Below are 18,068 nucleotides of genomic sequence, written 5' to 3'. Positions count from 1 at the left end.
ATTATATAGGAGTCACACGCATAAGCAGAAGGATAAGTAGGAAAGTACTTTTCCCATTAACGCTTAGCCAACGAACGTTTTAATACAGATTGAGAGGTAGATGGAGAGATACAACAAAGTCAAATGTATGTGGGTGGGAGAGTCGCTACGTCCTTCCTTCCCGATGTGGAAAGAAGTCAACAAATCACATGACTGTCCACCTTCCTTAAGAGTGCAAGATTCTTTCTGTTTCTCTGTTTCTTTCTTTACCAACAACAACACTCCTCTCCTCCCTCAATTCAACGTCAACTGTCTGTCTTACTCTTCGCATCTGCCGTCTTCCCAATCGACGCAGCCGATTCCTGTCAGAGGGCGTCTGAAGCTGCCTTTCGCAAGCAGCGTCGCCGCAGCGCACTCCTTCATTATGGAGGCTCTCGCAGCTCAACGCCTCTACATTCCCGATGGCTACAACTCTGACGATGAGCTCCCAGAACCAGAGCCTCAGCCTGCCTATCAACATGTGTGTATGCACTAGCATTTCTGGCCTTGTACCTGCTAACTACTGCTTAGGGCCTTCGCACAATTGAAGATATCTTCAAGAATGCGATTGAGAACCGTGCTCGATCGAAGCAGGCTCTCAGAGACCATCGTAAGGTTGCTGCCGCTCCAGGCACGCAAGTCAAGCATCAGAGGTGGGAAAACATCTTTGTGGCGTTCATGTACACCTTGGGATTTTCGTAAGTTACATCAACACATTAAAGTTCCTCATTGTTACGGAGCTCTAATCGACGCTGCCGATTTAGTGCCCTCGACACACCCAACGGCGACCACATCTACCGCTTCGTCGAAACTATTTCCAGGACGATCAAGTCGAGCTTCGGAGACAAGGCTGTACCGTCTTTGGTTACTGTCAAGTCAGCTTTAGCCTGTCTTGGTGCAGTATTCGTTGAAAAGTACAAAGACTTCAAGATGACCACCCACGAAGCTTCCAAGATTGAGTCTCTCCTCGCTCGCCTTGTACACGATGGTGTGCTATACAAAGGAAAATGGAAGAAGTATAACCGCGTCGGCTTCCGCACTGTGCTGGTTCTAGCTGATGCATGGTTGGTGGCTGGTCTGACCGATGGGGTTCGTTCGTGGGACACTCACATCTCGAAACTGCTTAGTATTGTTCTGGTCTCTGCGTTTGCGTCTCGCTGTGGAGATGTCGCTCGGTCAGAGCTGTATAAGGGTATGGAAGCTCTTACTTTTGCGGACCTTACCATCAAGTATCACGGAGGTACAGAGATGCGACACCTCACAATGCAGGCCTGTCTACGCTTCGTCAAAGGTTTTAAGTACGTCAATCCGACGCCGTCCGAGTTTGGAGAGAGAAGAGATGTCGTCGCTAACGTCTTGTAGGGATCTGAAAAACGAGGACCGATACGTCACCGTCGACGTTCTGGAAAATGATAACCACAACAGCGTGTGCGCTGTAAAGTTGCTCGTCATACACGCCCTACGCATCGGCGCCGTGTCTGCCAATTCCTGGACAGCTCTACGAGCACAAATCCTCAGTCGTGCTGACCAGACATTGCAATGGGTCACTCCGAACAAACCCGTTGTCGCAGCCATTGTCCCTGGACATTGCTCGTTCCTGGACGTCAACAAACCTGCAACCACTTCTCAAATGCGATCGACTATCCACGCAATGAGCTTGAAAGCCAGGGTCGCCGTTTCGATGACTCCACACGATCTCCGGCGAGGTGCTGTGGCCGATCTAGCCCACCTTCCAGCCGGCTCTCTCAATGGCAACGCTACTGCTGATGTTGCGATGCACGTCGGACATAAGATGACGACGTTTAAGAGAGACGTGACTACCGCATATGCTGGCCCGTCTGATATTTCGACATGGAATTTGCGAGCGCAGAGTACGTGGGTAGATAGGTGCGCGCCGCGAGTTGCTGCTACTCCTTTCATTCCCACGCCGATGACAAAGGAGGATGTTTCTGCTTATGCTGAAGCTCGGGGACTCGATGCTTCTGATCGACTGGTGATCAACAACGCTCGCAAACACGTCAGGAAGCAACAAGAAGCAGCTTGGAGAGAAATGGCGAGGAACGAGCCTGCAAACACCGTCTCCTCTACCGAAATACCAAGTAAGTCTCTTCAGACGGCGTCTGAACTGCAGCTGCTAATATAAAGCTTGATCCAGACATTCGTCGAGTTCTTGGGCCTGCCGCCTCTGCTAAAGTCAACGCCGCATTGGGTCCAAAAGCAGTCGATATTCCGATCGATCCGCAGGTGCTCGGAACGTCGAAGACGACCGTCGCCAGCGTCTCAGCCGACGAATCGGTAGCGTCGATTCCCACAGAATCAAGCTCCGATGACATCTCTATGGAGTTGACCGATGAGCAGTCCGAGAACGCTCAATTCATTTTGCAGGTCTTGACAGGCACGCAGGTAGAGTCCGAGGCGGTGCCTGATGAGTCTGACGAAGCGCAACAAGAACAGTTACTTGAGGCGCTGGAAGACCTTAACCTCGGCGCCAATGACCCCCCTCATCCGATCTTTTGCTCGCCGGAGAAATTTATCGAAAATTTCTCCAAGATCAACATCATTCGGAACACCGCCGCCGGCAATCTCGGCAAAGAGAAGTTTGCGAAGCAGATGGGAACCTTTGTCGCTCAAGGTTGCAGCAGAGATGCACCCACGCAATATATCTACTACTGCGCAAACGACACCTGGGGCTGCAGCTTTCAGACCACATACAAGGAGAGCTTCGATTACCACGCTCTATCGTGCAAGATCTCTCAAGACAATCCAGTTGAGCCGGAGATCTACAAATGTCGCAAAGCGAATTGCGACGCCAGGTTCAAGACCAACGGCGTTCGGATTATGCACGAGTTAAACCATGACTTCAAAGCCAGGGAGTGTCATCTTGGATGCACGGATAAGAAGTTGTTCACGACCAATCAGCAATGGGCAGTGCATAAGAGTCGTTACCATGATACCGAATGGGACACTTCTATGACCTGCCAGGTTCCACAGTGCTCTCGTACAAGCTTCCCGAACAGAGATGCCTACAGCAAACACTTAGCAGCAACTCACAAGCTTCGCGGTGCAGATCTGAAGCAGTATGTCCCCCAGAGAACGCACAGGGATCCTGTCTTTGGTAAACGTTCTTGTCCATTCCCAGACTGCGCACGAGCAGCTCCAGGGAAAGAGTTTGAGGCGAAGAAGAAGTTGGAAGGACATCTACGAAGTAAGATAGGAGGCCACGAGTGTACGGACGATGAGATTGAAAAACTCATCAGTGACATGTTGGCATCGGGCAGACAGCTTTAAATCGTCGACAGTATTGTCGTCGAACCACAGAGTCTGCTCAGTATTGTTACGAAGCAGCGGCGCCGAATATTGCAGAGACATGTACTAGGGATGAAGAGATTAGACGCTGTCGGAACAATAATGACACCAACAGCAATTGCAGAAGTATGTTTTAGATCTCAAGGTATGGAAAGTTCTGATATTTGCTAGGTTGGAGGTGCTTTACATAGCTATTGAAGAGAATTAGATGAGCAGATAAGATTAGCATAGCATAGTATAGAATAGCACAAGTGGAATAAAGCAGCAATTCGGCACTGCCGATATATCTTTCTATTAGTTGACGTTGAGACTTCGCTCTATGTCGTAGCTGACGGACGAGTTTCCACACTTCATTCATATCCAGAAGCGCGATCCTTCAACCCATCTCACTCAAGCTGATGACTCGACGATGTTCTGGGACAATCTCTCCCAAAACCCAGAGTCCGTCCACCAAGTCATGGTCCTCATGGGTGATCGTGGTATTCCTCATGGATACAGACACATGCACGGTTATCTGGGTCACACCGTCAAGCTTATCAATAAGAAGGGCGAATAGGTGTACTGCCGATTCCACATGCAGTCCCAACAAGGCATCAAATTCATTACCCAGGAAGATTCCGCGACTTATCCTCTCGATTATTCCCAAGATGACCTTGACGAATCCATTGCTAGAGGCGATTTCCCCAAGTGGAGCCTTGAAGTTCAGACCATGACACCTAGGCAAGCCGAGGAGTTTGTGGGAGACCGACAAGATCAACGTATTCGACCTCACGCATATCTGGCCACACGCCAACTTCCCTCTACGCAAGGTTGGAGAGTTTGGATTGAACGAGAATGCAACAAACTATTTTGACGAAATCGAACAGGTCTGCTTCAACCGGGCTCATATGATCCTTGGCATTGAGCCGTCCGCGGATCCAGTCTTGCAGAGCAGATTGTACTCGTACCCTGACACGCACCGCCACTGCGTGGGCGTGAATTATCAGCAGTTGCCTGTCAATGCCCCCCGAGTGAACTACCGTATGGGTAATCCAGCGGGATTGTGCTATGGCATTTATGAACGATCGAATTACATTTCCAGCATTGAGCCAATTGAGTTTAAGGAAAGACAGGTAGAACTCGATAGAATGCATGCGCATTTCGCGAGTAATGCCGTAACATTCCTCTCTGAGATTCGCCATGAGGATTTCAGTGCCCCGAGGAAGCTGTGGGAGAAGGTATTTGATGATAAGGCCAAGGAGAGGGTCACCTCGAATATGTCCGGACATATGGAGAATTGTAAGGAGAAGGAGATTATCAAGCGACAGATTAGCATTTTCCGCGAGATGAGTAAGAATGTCGTGAGTAGATTGGAAAAGGCCACGGGCGTGAAGGATTATGATGGGATTAAGGATTTGAAGCTTACTGGGACGCATAATGGGATGGCAAGGAAGAGGAAGGAGGAGGATAAGGTTGCGAATGGAATGGGTGATAAGAATGTCCAGTTGAGTAGAGTGGAGGCCAGTGGTGCCTGCCGGGACTGCTCCCGCAGGGGGAGGTGGGGCTCTTACGCTGCCAAGGCCATCTCCAAAAATACTAATCGCGCAAGAAGAAAACAGGAGTGCTGTTAGCTACAAGGTCCCAGTTCCCTTCATCTGTTCTGAATTTGACAGAGAACCCTCTTGGGTCGCGGGCGCAGTCGTGAGATCCAGACTCGCCACCGACAGTTGAGAAGCGCACCGTGACGGGACATTCTTTGCCTGCCTGGAACATATCTGCGAGACAGAGATCCTCAAGCGTATCCGTTGTGCGATAGACACCATGAGCACCGCTGCCTTTGGCGTGAACGACTCGCTCGGGGATCCTCTCTCTGTCAAAGTGAGAGAGGAGGTCGATCAAGTGGAAGTCTTGGAGTAGGAGAGGTCCATTCTCTCCTGCTCTTTGAGCCTCATATGGATGAGGAACGGGAGCGCCATTGGATGCTGTGTAGATTGTATCTTGAGCTTTGGCAGATCTGTCGTCTTGGTAATTGCGAAATGATCGCCGGAAGTGTGAATTGAACCCATTTTGATTGTAGATGTTGAAAATGCGTGATGAAGGAAGAGAAGAGAGAGGGACGATTGATATACTGCTGCCACCACCCTTGCCACGGGATGACTTCATGACTGCATGATGAAATGCCTCGTGTCTCATTCGTCGGACCAGATGGAGAACCACATTTCGGAGGTCAGGCTCCTACTTCCAGCCTTGACAGCGGCAGTTTGAGAAGTGAAGTGCCTTTCGAAAACTAACTAGCTTGCGACTAGTTCGACATATCTGTAGGCATATTCAGTGGCTGATTGAGGATGCTTCAACGTCTATCAAATGTTACATCGACTTCTGATTTGCTGCTTCAAAGTCGAGGCTCTTCCGATGCATATCCAACCTCGTTCCGGTCCAATGATATGGGGTAACACAAGCATGGGAAAATTGAAATCTCGATCCCCCTTGAGAAGAAATATCGATATCGTCATAGGGTTCATGGATGGTGGGGAATTGTGGGGTTCATCCCTAGGCTTAAGCTTCGATCGAGATCTAATACGGCATCGGGATTTAGAGCCGCGAGTTTGGTATCGATTATTCGTGTCTCATCTGCCGTTTCTTTTCTCCTCACGTGAAAGACTGAGGAAATCTGAGCTCATACCGATCTTGCAGCTGAAAGTTGTACACAGAGAAGAATGGAAGACGTCAGCGAAGCTGCGGCTGTAAGCGAGGTGGCGAGATCCCGTTCTGATCATAATTCCCACGTGGTTATCAGGTACAAGTAGAAAGGGGCAGATGTCAATATTGGCTTTGTATATTCTCCGGTCACTTGATTGGCTATTAGGATGGTTTATTCTTGCATTTACGAGCAGATACATATTTGGAGAGGTCTTGTAATATCACGTGACTATGTACTAAGCATGACTTTGTGCTCTCCAGCAAACCTCCTGAATCGAATGAAGTCCTCGCTGGTACCGATGCCCAATACATTGCAGAGTGGATGTTGCAGCTTTTTCCCCATAGCATTTTTCTCTGATGATCCTCCATGTCCAAGGCTTCTCCTTGATGTTAGGCTTCTTCGCCAAACATATATATTTTGGTTGCACGTCATTAACAGCCACTTTGTGAAAATAGTGCAGTTCATATGAGATATGTAGAATTGGAAAATAGAGTCTGACTACAGAATAAAAATCGCTTATTAGGAACCCTCAGTAAATAAAGGTCCGGTTCAGCCTCCTCGGCTGATGATGTAGCGTGGCCTGAACAGGAACATAGCCGGGATGATAGAGAATAAATGATTGGCTGGGCCTGGCGACGGGAGCTTGACTTTGTGGACTTTGACTTCATACTTCTTTATGAAGTCGAAATAATTTTTGAATTACTAGCATGGCATCAGACATATAGTACTTGTTGTCTTTCTCTCCTACGTGTAATTGTAGTACATTTTGGTGTTCTGTAGTATTCTTGGAAGCATGATTGAATTGTTTGACCAATCCCTGACGTAAAGTAAACAAGGCGCTGCTGCGCTGCCTGATCAATGCCACCTATGCTGAATAATAGCCGTTGGTATACCAGTCGGAAAGCTTGACTGACTAGAATCTGAGGATCACGACACCCTGAGATAATAATTGAATAGGACAAATTGACAGGAACTATTGCTGACATGAAATTCTGGAGCTCGCTTTGAGGTGGTCAGAAGGTGACATCGGCAGTTAGTGACTGAATTTCCGGTATTGGCATTTTTGCATAGAACTTCATGACCCTAAGGAAACGATAAATTGACAAGTTCGAGCTATCGTTTCTGCTCGTGAATTTCAACGATATAGATATCAGAAATGATGTACCCCGAACTGCGGCAAACCCTCGTCATTTGGCAAGTCAACACTCGGCCAGGGTCGGCAATTAACGAAATCAGATAAGCGTCGATTCTGCCCAATTTCTTCACCGCCCGCCGCCAGCCAAACCAAGCCAGCACCCAGCTCAATCACCCGTACACTCTCCTCCTCTCCTCACTCTTCCACCATTCAATACACGCTTCCACGAGTTCGCAGTGGCTTCCTCTACTCCAAATCAATTCTCAATGTTCTTCACGAGCTAACAAACCACTGTCATCGCCTTTAGCCACTCTTTTTGCGTGTCGCACACTCCCACACACCTCCTCCACTTCATCATACCTCCCTGATATACGAAAACCCTCCACCAACCATGAAGACTGCCAAACAACCTCCAGTCGATCTGGCATCGAGTCGCAGAGCCCAGCCTCTTCGACAGACACGAAACAATCCTCCTAGATCCTCAATCTCTGGCACTCGCAACTTTGGTTCCAGAAGCTCACTTGGTGGAGGCATGGAAGAAGCGCCCATGGACATCTTCCCCGCGATCACACATTTCGCCGACGCCATAACTGCACTACCCAAGGAGCTTGTTCGACACTTCACACTCCTCAAAGAAGTCGATGCGAAGATCTTTGCGCCAGAGGAGGAACTTGGAAAGCTCGTCGAAGCTGCGTTGAGCGCCCCTCCCCCTCGACCCCAACAAGCCGAACGACATCTTGCTCTCGGTCCAACATCTGCTCCTATGAGCGCACACGGAAGTCTCAATGGCTCTGTCATAAACGGAAATGCTGGGTCAGTAAACTCTCCTGCTGAGGCCGAGGCTATGAATGTGTGGGATCCGGAAAATATTCCCCGACGACAACTCTTCCAGCATTGCGCGTACACGATGCAAAATATGCTGGTATCGCTGGATGAGAAGAACCATGTCATATCCACGGCTAGCGAAGCTTTGAATAAACAACTCGCGCGCATTGACGAATGTTTCCCTTATATTGAGCTCGAGATTAGTGAGGAGGCACGGTATGGCAGCGCTACACATTGGGCATATCCTGAGAATCGACAACCGAAAGCGCCTGCTGGTGTATCAAGAAGAGAAATCGCTGCGGCGAATAGCTTGTCTGCGGCTGCTCAGCAGATCGCAGAGGAAGCCGCCGCGAGGAGCGACGCGCGAAAGCAAGCTATCCTCGAGAGAAGGAAGGGTAAGAACCAACAAGCCGAATCCGACTTTGATGAGGAGAGGTATAAGGAGAAGAAGGTCCACGGAAATACCAAGGGCCGGAAAGTTACTGACTCGGTTGGGCTGGGAATTGCAAATGGGGCCAGCAATCCTCCTAAGCGTCGCAAAGTCGAGAAAGGACCAGCTGGCGGTGTAGTCATGGAGAAATCACTCAGTGCAGTGTTTGGTAATGGCACAGCGAAAGGAAAGGCAGCAAGTCCTAGAGAGACGCCGGTACCTGAAGCCAAAAAGAGATCGAGAGCTACAGCTACGAATGGACAGTCAAGAAAGAGGTATGCTTCCGTAGCGGGGAGCAAATCAATTGCTAACAATCCTAGAAATAATACCGTTACCTCTGCGATGTCTCCCTCTTTGGCCTCTTCTCCGATACGAAGCACGTTCCCAGAACTCAAGACGAAGGGTTCTCCACCACCTCCAAATGGCAGGCCTGCGGCGAGAGGAAGACAGAACTCTGCACAGTCAACGATAGAGAAGAGACCACAATCATCTGCGTCTAACAAACCGAATGGAACGAATACGCCAGATCTGGTGACAGCCGCTGCGATTACAGGGCGAACTGTTCCCGAAGTGAAGGCTACAATGAAAGAAACGGCAAACAACTCCAAGGAACATCTCCTCGAAGACATCGAACGAGAGGAGCCCGGTTTAATAGGTGGGGTCGTCGTGGGAAATCGCAAAGACAGCGTTGCTAAAGAAGAGAATCCGGAGCCCATGCAAGGCATACAATTAACAACCATCACGACGAAGAGCGGCAGAGCCAGCAAGCCCTCCACACCAGCTATACCACAATTTCCCGAGCCAGTCCAAAGATCTCGTTCCTCTCGCGCAGTCGAAACTTCGAGTTCGAAACGCAGCCACAAGAAAGGCGCCGGTCAAGCAGCTCAACTCGCGGCGCAGCAAACGCAGAACGGAGACGACGAGCGGACGCCGGATGTTGTGGACGAGGATGAGGAGATGGAGGTTGGAGAAGATGAACCCACATATTGTTATTGTAATAATGTAAGCTACGGTGAGATGGTTGGCTGTGACTCGGATACTTGCGAGCGTGAATGGTTTCATCTCGAGTGTGTTGGTTTGAAGGTTGCGCCTGTTGGGAAGGGTAAGTTCTTTCTCCCCTTTCTCATGCAGAGAAAAGCAGCTAAAATGAAGCAGCGAAATGGTATTGCGACGACTGCAAAGAGAAAATGAAGCAGAAGCGTTTCAGTACTCGTTAGAGATTGCATGTTGCAGGTACATGCCTAACGAAACGGGATAAACATTGCTCAGCATGGCGTACAGTACATACAGGAAGGCGAACGGAATGGCCAGGACACAAACGGATCGGATATCTGACATACACATGGAATGGGACTTGGATGATAGGAGTTTTTGGTCCGGGAAGCCTGGCCGGTGGAGTAATGAAAATGGCATGCATACATCTACCTATCTTTGTACCAGTCGGCGACATGTCAAGTCAAGTCACGCATACTTGCATTTGTACGAAGTTCAATGGACGGACGGGATTTCTCTTGGAGCTTGGCTGGACTGAACTAGGTTGGGCCGGTAGTCCTGGAGTTCCAGGCAGGCGAGCATGGATGGTTATGGATTTGCATTCTGTTTCTGTCGAGATCTTCGTTTTTCATCTGGAGTAGCGTTCTGGAGGAGCTCTCTCTTCCTTGTTTTGCGTGGTGTTTCTTCCTTCTCCATCTGAGGTCACAGATCCGGATCTTGATTGATAGGAAGAGGTCTAGATATCTAGACAATGAAATGCAATGGATCTGTCTAATCATCGCCTACCTGGACCCACACTTGTGGCGATCCGAATCAATTTGATGACGGGAAATGTTAGGGAAGATATGAGGTGAGAAGTCGATAGAATACCACCTGTGCATGTGGCTGGATAGCCATAGCCTGACTCAGCACAACAAGATTGCCTACCTAGGTAGTCGAGGGGAGACACATGTGATAGAGATCACCTCCGTAGGTACCTTAGGTAGCTTCCATATCTTGGTTCTCATATCAATACGATCTCGAGCTGATGTACAAATACCTGGTCACCACACACGGAACAAAAGTCAAAATGCGCCTGCTCTCGCCTTTCCCAGCACCACCGTCGAGTACAAGTGCCACGTCCACATGTCCGCCCAATCCCAGCACACCCCCGTCGCCCGACTGATGAGGCTGCTGGGACCGAGTATGACACGACCAATCTATCCATCAATCAGCCTACTTCCAGTGCTGAAGACTTGCCTTCAGTTCCACACTGAATAATTTTATCTTTGCCCATATTTGAACCATTATATTCGCCCTGTGAGCGGAGAATTAGCTCCTGCTTTTGGATTAAGAATTCTGGTACATGCCTACGAGCTTACAAGCTACTCACAAATCGCCTAGTTAACTAAGGGCACGAGGCTACTCGAAACGTGTCATCCACGTTTTGCTTCCGTTCTATAAGACATCATTCTTGTTGCTACATGCATCTTCTGCATTGGGAAGTCCTGGATGGACACGAGGATAAGCTCAAAATCCGGCTCGAACGAGACGCCAATGTCATCGACTACGCTATTCTCTCGCATCGATGGGGCACCCTGAAGACGAGGTGTCTTTTGAGGACATGTTGAACGGACGGCAGGAGGGCAAAAGGGGTTATACGAAGCTTGTAGGCTGTTGCAAGCAAGCCCGGAAAGATGGACTGCACTATGTTTGGATAGACACCTGGTGCATTAACAAGGCTAGCAGCGCAGAGCTTTCCGAAGCGATTACCTCCATGTTGAAATAATTGTCCGTGAAGTTTTACGGTGGCTATCCGACTTTGACCAGTATGGAAACATCCTAAGCGGCAGCAACGCCCCTTCAGCCAAATGGTTACTGGTTTTTGATGACGTCGAAGATACCTCCTTGCTTCGCCACTTCTTACCGTCAAGTGGGCCTGGCTGCGTGCTCGTTACCAGCAAAGATCTCAATGCGTGGTTTAACTTGGGTTTCGAGAACATTGCTCTGGATGAGCTCACAATCTAAGAATCATCAGAGCTATTCAGGCACCTGACAAGAACAGAATAGGATTTTGCAGCATTGAGTGAACAGCTTGGCGGACTCCCATTAGCAATCGTGCAGGCTGCTCGCTATATGGTAAAGACGCATACGTCGGTGAACGAATATGTCGGTCTGTTTGATGAGAGTCATGCATATGTACAAAGCAGGGAATATCGCAGCCGGTACTACAAAGAGAGTCTAGACACCGTCTGGTCCTTGACTTTGAACCAATTATCTCCTCCAAGCGGCGGAACTTTACAAGTCCTATCATTCCTAGACCCCGACTATATCCAGGATTCAATTTTAAATTCATCCCGAACAGTGGCATTAGAGGACCATCCATGGAATGAATCTGACCTGTTAGAGAGTCAGGCGGAGCTCCTGCAAGCCGCATTGATTGCGAGATCTTCTGGAGGCGATGGACTGCAAGTTCACAGACTCGTCCAAGCTGTCGTAAGGGAAAGAATGGATCCTGATGAGTTTCGGAAAGCATTGTCAAGTGCGGTAACTTTGGTATCCTCTGCTTGGATTGATGCAGATTCCAGTGAGCAGGGCAGACTACCGAACCCGAAGATCCGCGATGACCTTCTACCTCATGTGAATCACCTCAAGGAATTCGAGGCGAATATGACGGACTCAGAAAGCGGTATCTGCACGAAAACTGACTTTGATAAGCTTTTGAGCTACGTTGAAGAGTAAGTCTTCCTGAATTATGTCCTCTTCACTTATACCTAACGAGAGAATCCCAGTCACGTCAGTGGGAAGGGAAACTCTGGTGGTATAGTGGATCCTCTGAAGGCATCCTAGCAACAGCCTGACAAGTCACACATGTTGTGCTCAGCAAGTAGGGCCAGTTCGCTAAGAGGAGTGTTGTTGACGTTGGGGCTCGCTGCGAATTCAGAAAATCTTAGTACCCGGGCACATGCCTAATCTGAAGAGCTTTCTGTGTGAACTTTTCTCCTAATCTGTGTTTGAATTTATGCAAGGTTCACAGAGTTCAGCTGTAAATATTTCTGGCTGAATGCGATGAAGTGATGAGCAGTCCTGGCAAAATGCGACTCAAACACCCATTAATTGGTGGTCATGGGATTTTTCCTTCACTTTTTGCTGAAAGACGACAGTTCAAATATCGATATCGAATAATGTTCTAGATTTAGGGTTCGAACGATATCTAACTCGTTCTTCGTCAAAATGGCTTGAGGCCCTGCAAGCGCTGAAAGTTCACGAATCCAAGGCAAATTTCCCAATCATCCTGTGTCGCTTCTCCAAGGGCGTGGTATTGACCTCTTTCTACCTTATGACAGAAGACGAATTCGTACTGCTCCTCATTTGTACAACTCACGTACACCTTTCAATTTTTCCATCTCGCCATGTCGTACCCGAAGTTATTCTCGTATTCATCTACCGTGGACTGGCCGGCGATACACCTGTTGGATCTCAGCGGGTGCAAAGGCTTCATCGATTGATGGCTCGCGCAATTTTTGGCCCTGACGCTTTTCGCCCTCATCCACGCCAAGATTTCCCAAATACTCGCAATATCCTTATGTGCAGAGCGAAGGGCTACGTCATTCGGTAGTGAGTACCCAAGCTGCATATCGTGGGCCAAACATGTATCACGACCCAAATCAAGTTGAAGTCGTGGAATTTCTGGCACTCGAGGTCCACGAGCTCCATGGCGTGTGCAGCCTTCTACCAGTATACATGGTGGCCAATATATCTTAGCTTGAGCCCGTCTTGGTAACAACGATGAAAGCATCGGCATGTGTAGAGTTGGAACATCGCATATGACATCTCATGCAGCTGTTAAATATGACAAAGGTCATGTGCAAGCTGAGACTAGCTTCTGCACTTATGTATATATAGAGGGCTTCCCCCCGACTTCATTCTGCAAGGCAATCAATCATTTACTTACCCCTTTTCAAGGTCTACTCCCGTGTACCGTTCAACAGCAGCAAAGTCTCGAGATTTTCCTTGAGCAGTTCCTTTCTGTCGGTCCCGCAAATCTCCCATTCTTCGTGCCTGTTTATGGTGATCAATTACCATGGGTTTTCAATTCTAAATCGAGGATCTCGTTCGGTACCTGGAACGGTCGTGAAGCAACATCCTGCACTGGGTCCACGGAGACGTCACTGCATGATGAATTGCGAGACGATCTCAACTTTACATATCTCAGTGAGCAGTCCGTTGAAGAAAACGTCGTTAAAGATATTGAAAAACTTATTGAGATCTTCTAGCTGCTCGTCGGGATCCTCACTCAAAACACCTCGATGCCATGAATCTCGATTGCGAAAACGCTGAATGGCCTTGTCTCGTCTCGATCAAGTGGAACCTTGGTGTGCTGTTCTGAGGAGAGCAAGTACTCTTGGGGGCTGAACGATACAGAGGTGTGAGGAACTCGACGATCGCATCTGAGATGGCCTGGATATTGTATGAAGCGGCTTGAGACCACTGATCTGGAATTCATCTTTAGCGACAGGACCAGGTGTATGGATTTTGGAAGTGTCCATGATTGTGGAAGTGCGATATGGGTGTAGATGTCGAACTTAGTACTCGACATGGTCCAGGGGAGTTATATGCAAAGACTTGAGGTCTATCCAAGCCAGTCAACTAGGACGCTGTGAATCAACACCAATAATCCAAGAAGATTCTTGAATCACCACTCAAGACGACGCTATACCACACTGGTATTCACTAAGGGCTGACTTCTCCAAACCCATCAGAAAGTGAGAGTATGGTTCCTAAACGGAATCAAAGCCATCACAACAGCAGGAACATAAGCCGTCTCCCTAGATACAGCATTTCCAGTCAACAACCCCACATTCCCATCCCCCTGCTTCGAATTCGTCTGCCCAAAAACCAAATCATCCGCAGGTCCTAACTCCATCCCACCTCTCACCAACCTCGCTATCTCCTCAGGCAAATAATACGATCCCGTTCTCGCCTTTCCAATCTTTCCTCCCTTCCCAATGACCGCGATCCAGGCAAACAGCTCCAGCGATCCCGCTGTCTTCTCAGGCGTGTCTTCGACTCCACCCTCGAGTCCAATCCAGTAATCGGCCTCTGGTTCTTGTTCCCGCGCGTTTTGAGCACGATTGAGTGCGCCTTGGAGGGTTTCTTGGCTGGTGAAGGGTTGGTCGGCGACGCCTGAGGGGACACTGATGCCTTTGGCGGTGTAGGTGTTGGTTGGGAACATGGCTTGGAAACCTTTGAGAGTTGCTGAGATCTTGATGGGATTTTTGGATGCTACGATTATTTGCTCGACTTTCGAGCTTATGAGATTAGGTTCTTCCATGATTGACAGTGTGGATGTGGTAGAGATAAGAAGTGTTGTTGTTGAAGGTGCGGCTGGAGTGATTAGTCAGGGTTTAGTAATCCCACATTCTCTCCACTCCAAACCGCGGATTAGGACTTCCTTAACCTTGCAATGCCTTTGGCATCTCAAGGTCTGCACATAAGAAGCTCATATCTCGTCTCACAGATTAAACAAACGTTTAAAATTTTCCATTCTCTAAACTCTCTACTCAAATATACATACAGTCTTCCCCTGAATACATGACCGATGGGCGTAATTAGGAACCTAAAGATCCAATGCTTGTCTCCCAATTCAACACGACAAAGACAGACCAGAGACAATTACATATTGTGAGTTGCAAATCCTTTGCTGGCCAGCAGCCCAACTCCAGACTCTTGACCTCATTCTCGGCTACGAATTGCCACTTCACTGAGTAGCGGCTGCGCCTCCAGTGGAGCCAACTGTGAGTGGGAACGTGACTGCAGTCATTGATGTGACACCGGCATTGTCCAAAGCAGCCTGGGAAAGCTGGGTGATGCTAGGAAGAATGTTGGGGTTTCTGTGTCAGGTCAGCAAATGTCTGGTTGCAGGGAACAAGAAACATACCTGGCTTGCTCAATGGCTGGAAGTGCCGCGGCGGCAGTCTCTGGAGTAGGGTCGTTTTGGATCTTCATGAGACCATCAAGGACAGCTGGGGTGTTCTTAACGATCAAGGCGTTGCTCTTGGCTCCAGCGCTTCCTGCGGCTGTGGCAAGGACATTACGTCTTTGGTCCTCATCGGACTCGGCCTGGAAGGCAGTGGTGGCGATCTGTCTGATCTTCTCGGGGTCGGTCTGGCAAAGTCAGTAAGAAAGCAGGAAGTGGATATGAGTGCCATTTACCTCCGTTCCGAGAGTGTTCAAAGATGCGGAAACAGTCATGGCATCGTTGGCAAAGGCACCGGCGGCATACATGACCATGGCGGCGTTGGAGTTGCCCTGGATAGTTGCTGGAGCATCGGTCGCGGGTGGATTGTTTGCAGCAGTAGCAGGTGCAGAGGCTTTGGCAGCAGGAGCTGAAGTCTTAGCAGCGGCGCCAGGGGTTGTGGTTGATGGTTTCTTTGGTGCTGTACTAGCCCGAGGGTTCAATGGCATGGCGACGGAAGTGCCAATCAAGGCGAGGAGGGCGACTGAGAGGAACTTCATTTTGCTGGTTAATTTGGACTTGAGAGTGACGAAAGAAAGATGAAGTGCTATTAGTGAATTATAAAGACGAATTCGACCGGCGAATGAGATTAGAGAAGTAGACTGTTGGATTGAGCTGGAATGTTGTACTGAAGAATATTAGATGGGTTGGAACCTACACAGAAGTTATATATTGAAGGGGGACAAAGTTTGTGCTCGTATCGCAAGATTGGTCTCTCTTTAGATCACTTGGCAGTTTTGTTACACCTCCATCAAAACGAGGTGTCTAGAATTTGTTTGACAGGTGTTTAAACGTGTACCGTTGTTCGCAACCTGATGTTCTAGGTTTGGAAACTTAGCTTGACAGCCACTGACGTAAAGCACGCGAGATCTCGAGTCGTCAAAAGATGGAAAATACCGATCTCAGGGTCAGGAGTGCAACAAGGATATGAATACGGAATTTTGCGAAGCGAAACTTTCTGATGCGATTGGCCAGGTTCGTCTCGCTTATGAAGTTGAATCAAAATACCGTCAGCCTCAAACAAAATGCGCACAGATGGGGGTAAGAATAGGCACTAAAGTCCGTGGTTCATCGGGTGGCGATCTTTCGATTTGTTCTAAACTTTCCGTCCCGACATCCTTGGCAATGCTTGAAACGCCATCGGTGTTGTAGTTTGCCCTTCATGCGATGGAAACGCCAAGGCCTTAATGACCCTGCCTCCCGTTGCTTGTGTTGCTTGTTCCTGGATTGCAATCATGCGAAGGCCCCGAAATCCCGACGTTGATCTTCGTAATCAATGGGCTTGGCTGGGAGCCGTCGCTGTTCTCGGAAAGCTTGTCTCCCGGGTGCACTCAGCTCTTGTGGTGTACTTTGTCTTTCTGATACTCTATCAACACCTTCCGCTCTTCAACTTGCTGGTCTAGGTCATCCAATTCACTATCTTTGTGTTCTTGTTGATCTTACTGCTTTTGTTCTGTTGTTGAATTGTTTGGATACCTCAAGGGTCAAGCTGGTCTTGAAAATAATACCTTCTCACCAAAATCGAGGCTCCTAATACCCACGATGCCGTCGAGTTCTGTCTTTGTCGTTGCTGCTTTGAGCTTTGGATCCCTGGTGGCCGCTCTACCAACTACTAGCTCATCGAGATACCAAGAAGCCGATATTTACAAGAGACAGAATGCAACAGCACCAGCGTCCGGCCTAACAGATGTTGATATTCTTCAATTGTAGGCCGCACATATTTCTTTCGAAGCTCATCTCCTAACTTGATGTAGTGCCCTGACTTTGGAGAATCTGGAGGGTGCATTCTATGCTCAAGGATTCAGCAAATTTCCCGATTCGGACTTCATGGCTTTAGGTCTCTCAGCGCCCGACGTCACCAATCTCAAATCTATCGCAACAACAGAACAAACGCATGTTACAACATTGACTGGAGCTATCGCTGTAGCTGGATTCAAGCCCGTGCAGCCGTGTACATACAACTTTGGCTTCACGACGGCAGCTGCCATGGTAGCCACGGCGGGGAATTTAGAAAACATTGGTGTTTCTGCGTAGGTTGCCACATGATGGAGATTGAATCACAGCTAACATAGTCAGGTATCTTGGAGCAGCACCTTTAGTTAAAATGCCTGCGATTCTTACCGTCGCAGCTGAGATCTTGACGGTCGAATCCAGACATCAGACATTGATTCGGACGCTCGCGAAGACAGCCGCAATTCCTTCAGCATTCGACACCCCACTCGGAGTACGATCTGTCTTCTCTCTCGCTGCTCCTCTGATCTCGTCCTGCCCCGATGGGTCCAATCTCAAGATTGCGCCATTCCCAGCACTTGCCTTGATGCCAATGCCTGCGATGGCAAATTCGACTTCAATGCCTGTGGGAACAAGATTGACGGTGATGGGAACACCCGCAGGGGCCACAAATTGTGCATTTTCGAACGGAGGCGCCCCAGGAGGGACAATCTATGTCACGTTCGAAAACAGCGGGTGTGCGGTTCCTCAGGGAGTGTCGGGCATCACATACATGCACTTGACGTCTTCTGTGCCACAAGGAAACATTTTGACGGATGACGTTGTTGTTGCTGGAGTGCAGGTTTTGAATGTTTCCTAAAAGCAAGGAGCTGGAAGATTGAGGAGATGGAATTTTACAGACTGGGTTAGAATCATGGGACAGGACATCAATCATAATAGCAAATGTATATTT

The 18,068-nt window shown here is 48.7% G+C and overlaps 7 protein-coding genes across 7 annotated transcripts; 5 read left to right on the top strand and 2 right to left on the bottom strand.

The window, feature by feature from the left end:
• Positions 1-1,102: 1,102 nt before the first annotated feature.
• On the top strand, positions 1,103-3,306 carry ONS95_005825 (uncharacterized protein; the record flags this gene model as incomplete). The annotated part of the gene is made up of 2 exons (XM_058499257.1): positions 1,103-2,117; positions 2,174-3,306. The coding sequence occupies 2 exons, from the start codon at positions 1,103-1,105 to the stop codon at positions 3,304-3,306; spliced, it is 2,148 nt and encodes a 715-aa protein (XP_058351525.1).
• Positions 3,307-4,211: 905 nt separating this feature from the next.
• Positions 4,212-4,934, top strand: ONS95_005824 (uncharacterized protein; the record flags this gene model as incomplete). The annotated part of the gene is made up of 1 exon (XM_058499256.1): positions 4,212-4,934. One exon carries the CDS (start codon positions 4,212-4,214, stop codon positions 4,932-4,934), a length of 723 nt encoding a protein of 240 aa, XP_058351524.1.
• A 2,596-nt stretch (positions 4,935-7,530) lies between these two features.
• ONS95_005823 (uncharacterized protein) lies at positions 7,531-9,611 on the top strand (the record flags this gene model as incomplete). Its single annotated transcript, XM_058499255.1, has 3 exons — positions 7,531-8,669; positions 8,715-9,496; positions 9,550-9,611. 3 exons carry the CDS (start codon positions 7,531-7,533, stop codon positions 9,609-9,611), a joined length of 1,983 nt encoding a protein of 660 aa, XP_058351523.1.
• Positions 9,612-11,502: 1,891 nt separating this feature from the next.
• Positions 11,503-12,216, top strand: ONS95_005822 (uncharacterized protein; the record flags this gene model as incomplete). Its single annotated transcript, XM_058499254.1, has 2 exons — positions 11,503-12,104; positions 12,159-12,216. The coding sequence occupies 2 exons, from the start codon at positions 11,503-11,505 to the stop codon at positions 12,214-12,216; spliced, it is 660 nt and encodes a 219-aa protein (XP_058351522.1).
• A 1,084-nt stretch (positions 12,217-13,300) lies between these two features.
• ONS95_005821 (uncharacterized protein) lies at positions 13,301-14,702 on the bottom strand. The gene is made up of 2 exons (XM_058499253.1): positions 13,490-14,702; positions 13,301-13,428 (listed from the first exon to the last, which is right to left on the bottom strand). The coding sequence occupies exon 1, from the start codon at positions 14,699-14,701 to the stop codon at positions 14,126-14,128; it is 576 nt and encodes a 191-aa protein (XP_058351521.1). The 5' UTR covers position 14,702; the 3' UTR covers positions 13,301-13,428; positions 13,490-14,125.
• Positions 14,703-14,835: 133 nt separating this feature from the next.
• ONS95_005820 (uncharacterized protein) lies at positions 14,836-16,183 on the bottom strand. The gene is made up of 2 exons (XM_058499252.1): positions 15,583-16,183; positions 14,836-15,534 (listed from the first exon to the last, which is right to left on the bottom strand). Exons 1-2 carry the CDS (start codon positions 15,883-15,885, stop codon positions 15,271-15,273), a joined length of 567 nt encoding a protein of 188 aa, XP_058351520.1. The 5' UTR covers positions 15,886-16,183; the 3' UTR covers positions 14,836-15,270.
• A 689-nt stretch (positions 16,184-16,872) lies between these two features.
• Positions 16,873-17,975, top strand: ONS95_005819 (uncharacterized protein; the record flags this gene model as incomplete). Its single annotated transcript, XM_058499251.1, has 3 exons — positions 16,873-17,091; positions 17,140-17,415; positions 17,462-17,975. Exons 1-3 carry the CDS (start codon positions 16,928-16,930, stop codon positions 17,973-17,975), a joined length of 954 nt encoding a protein of 317 aa, XP_058351519.1. The 5' UTR covers positions 16,873-16,927.
• Between the last annotated feature and the right edge of the window lie 93 nt (positions 17,976-18,068).

Source organism: Cadophora gregata (genome assembly GCF_030347475.1).
Source record: "Cadophora gregata isolate MNR1 chromosome Unknown scaffold_16, whole genome shotgun sequence".
In the NCBI taxonomy this organism is placed as follows: domain Eukaryota; kingdom Fungi; phylum Ascomycota; class Leotiomycetes; order Helotiales; family Ploettnerulaceae; genus Cadophora; species Cadophora gregata.
The sequence above is the reverse complement of the archived record's forward strand: the minus strand, read 5'-3'. Positions and strand labels throughout refer to the sequence as shown.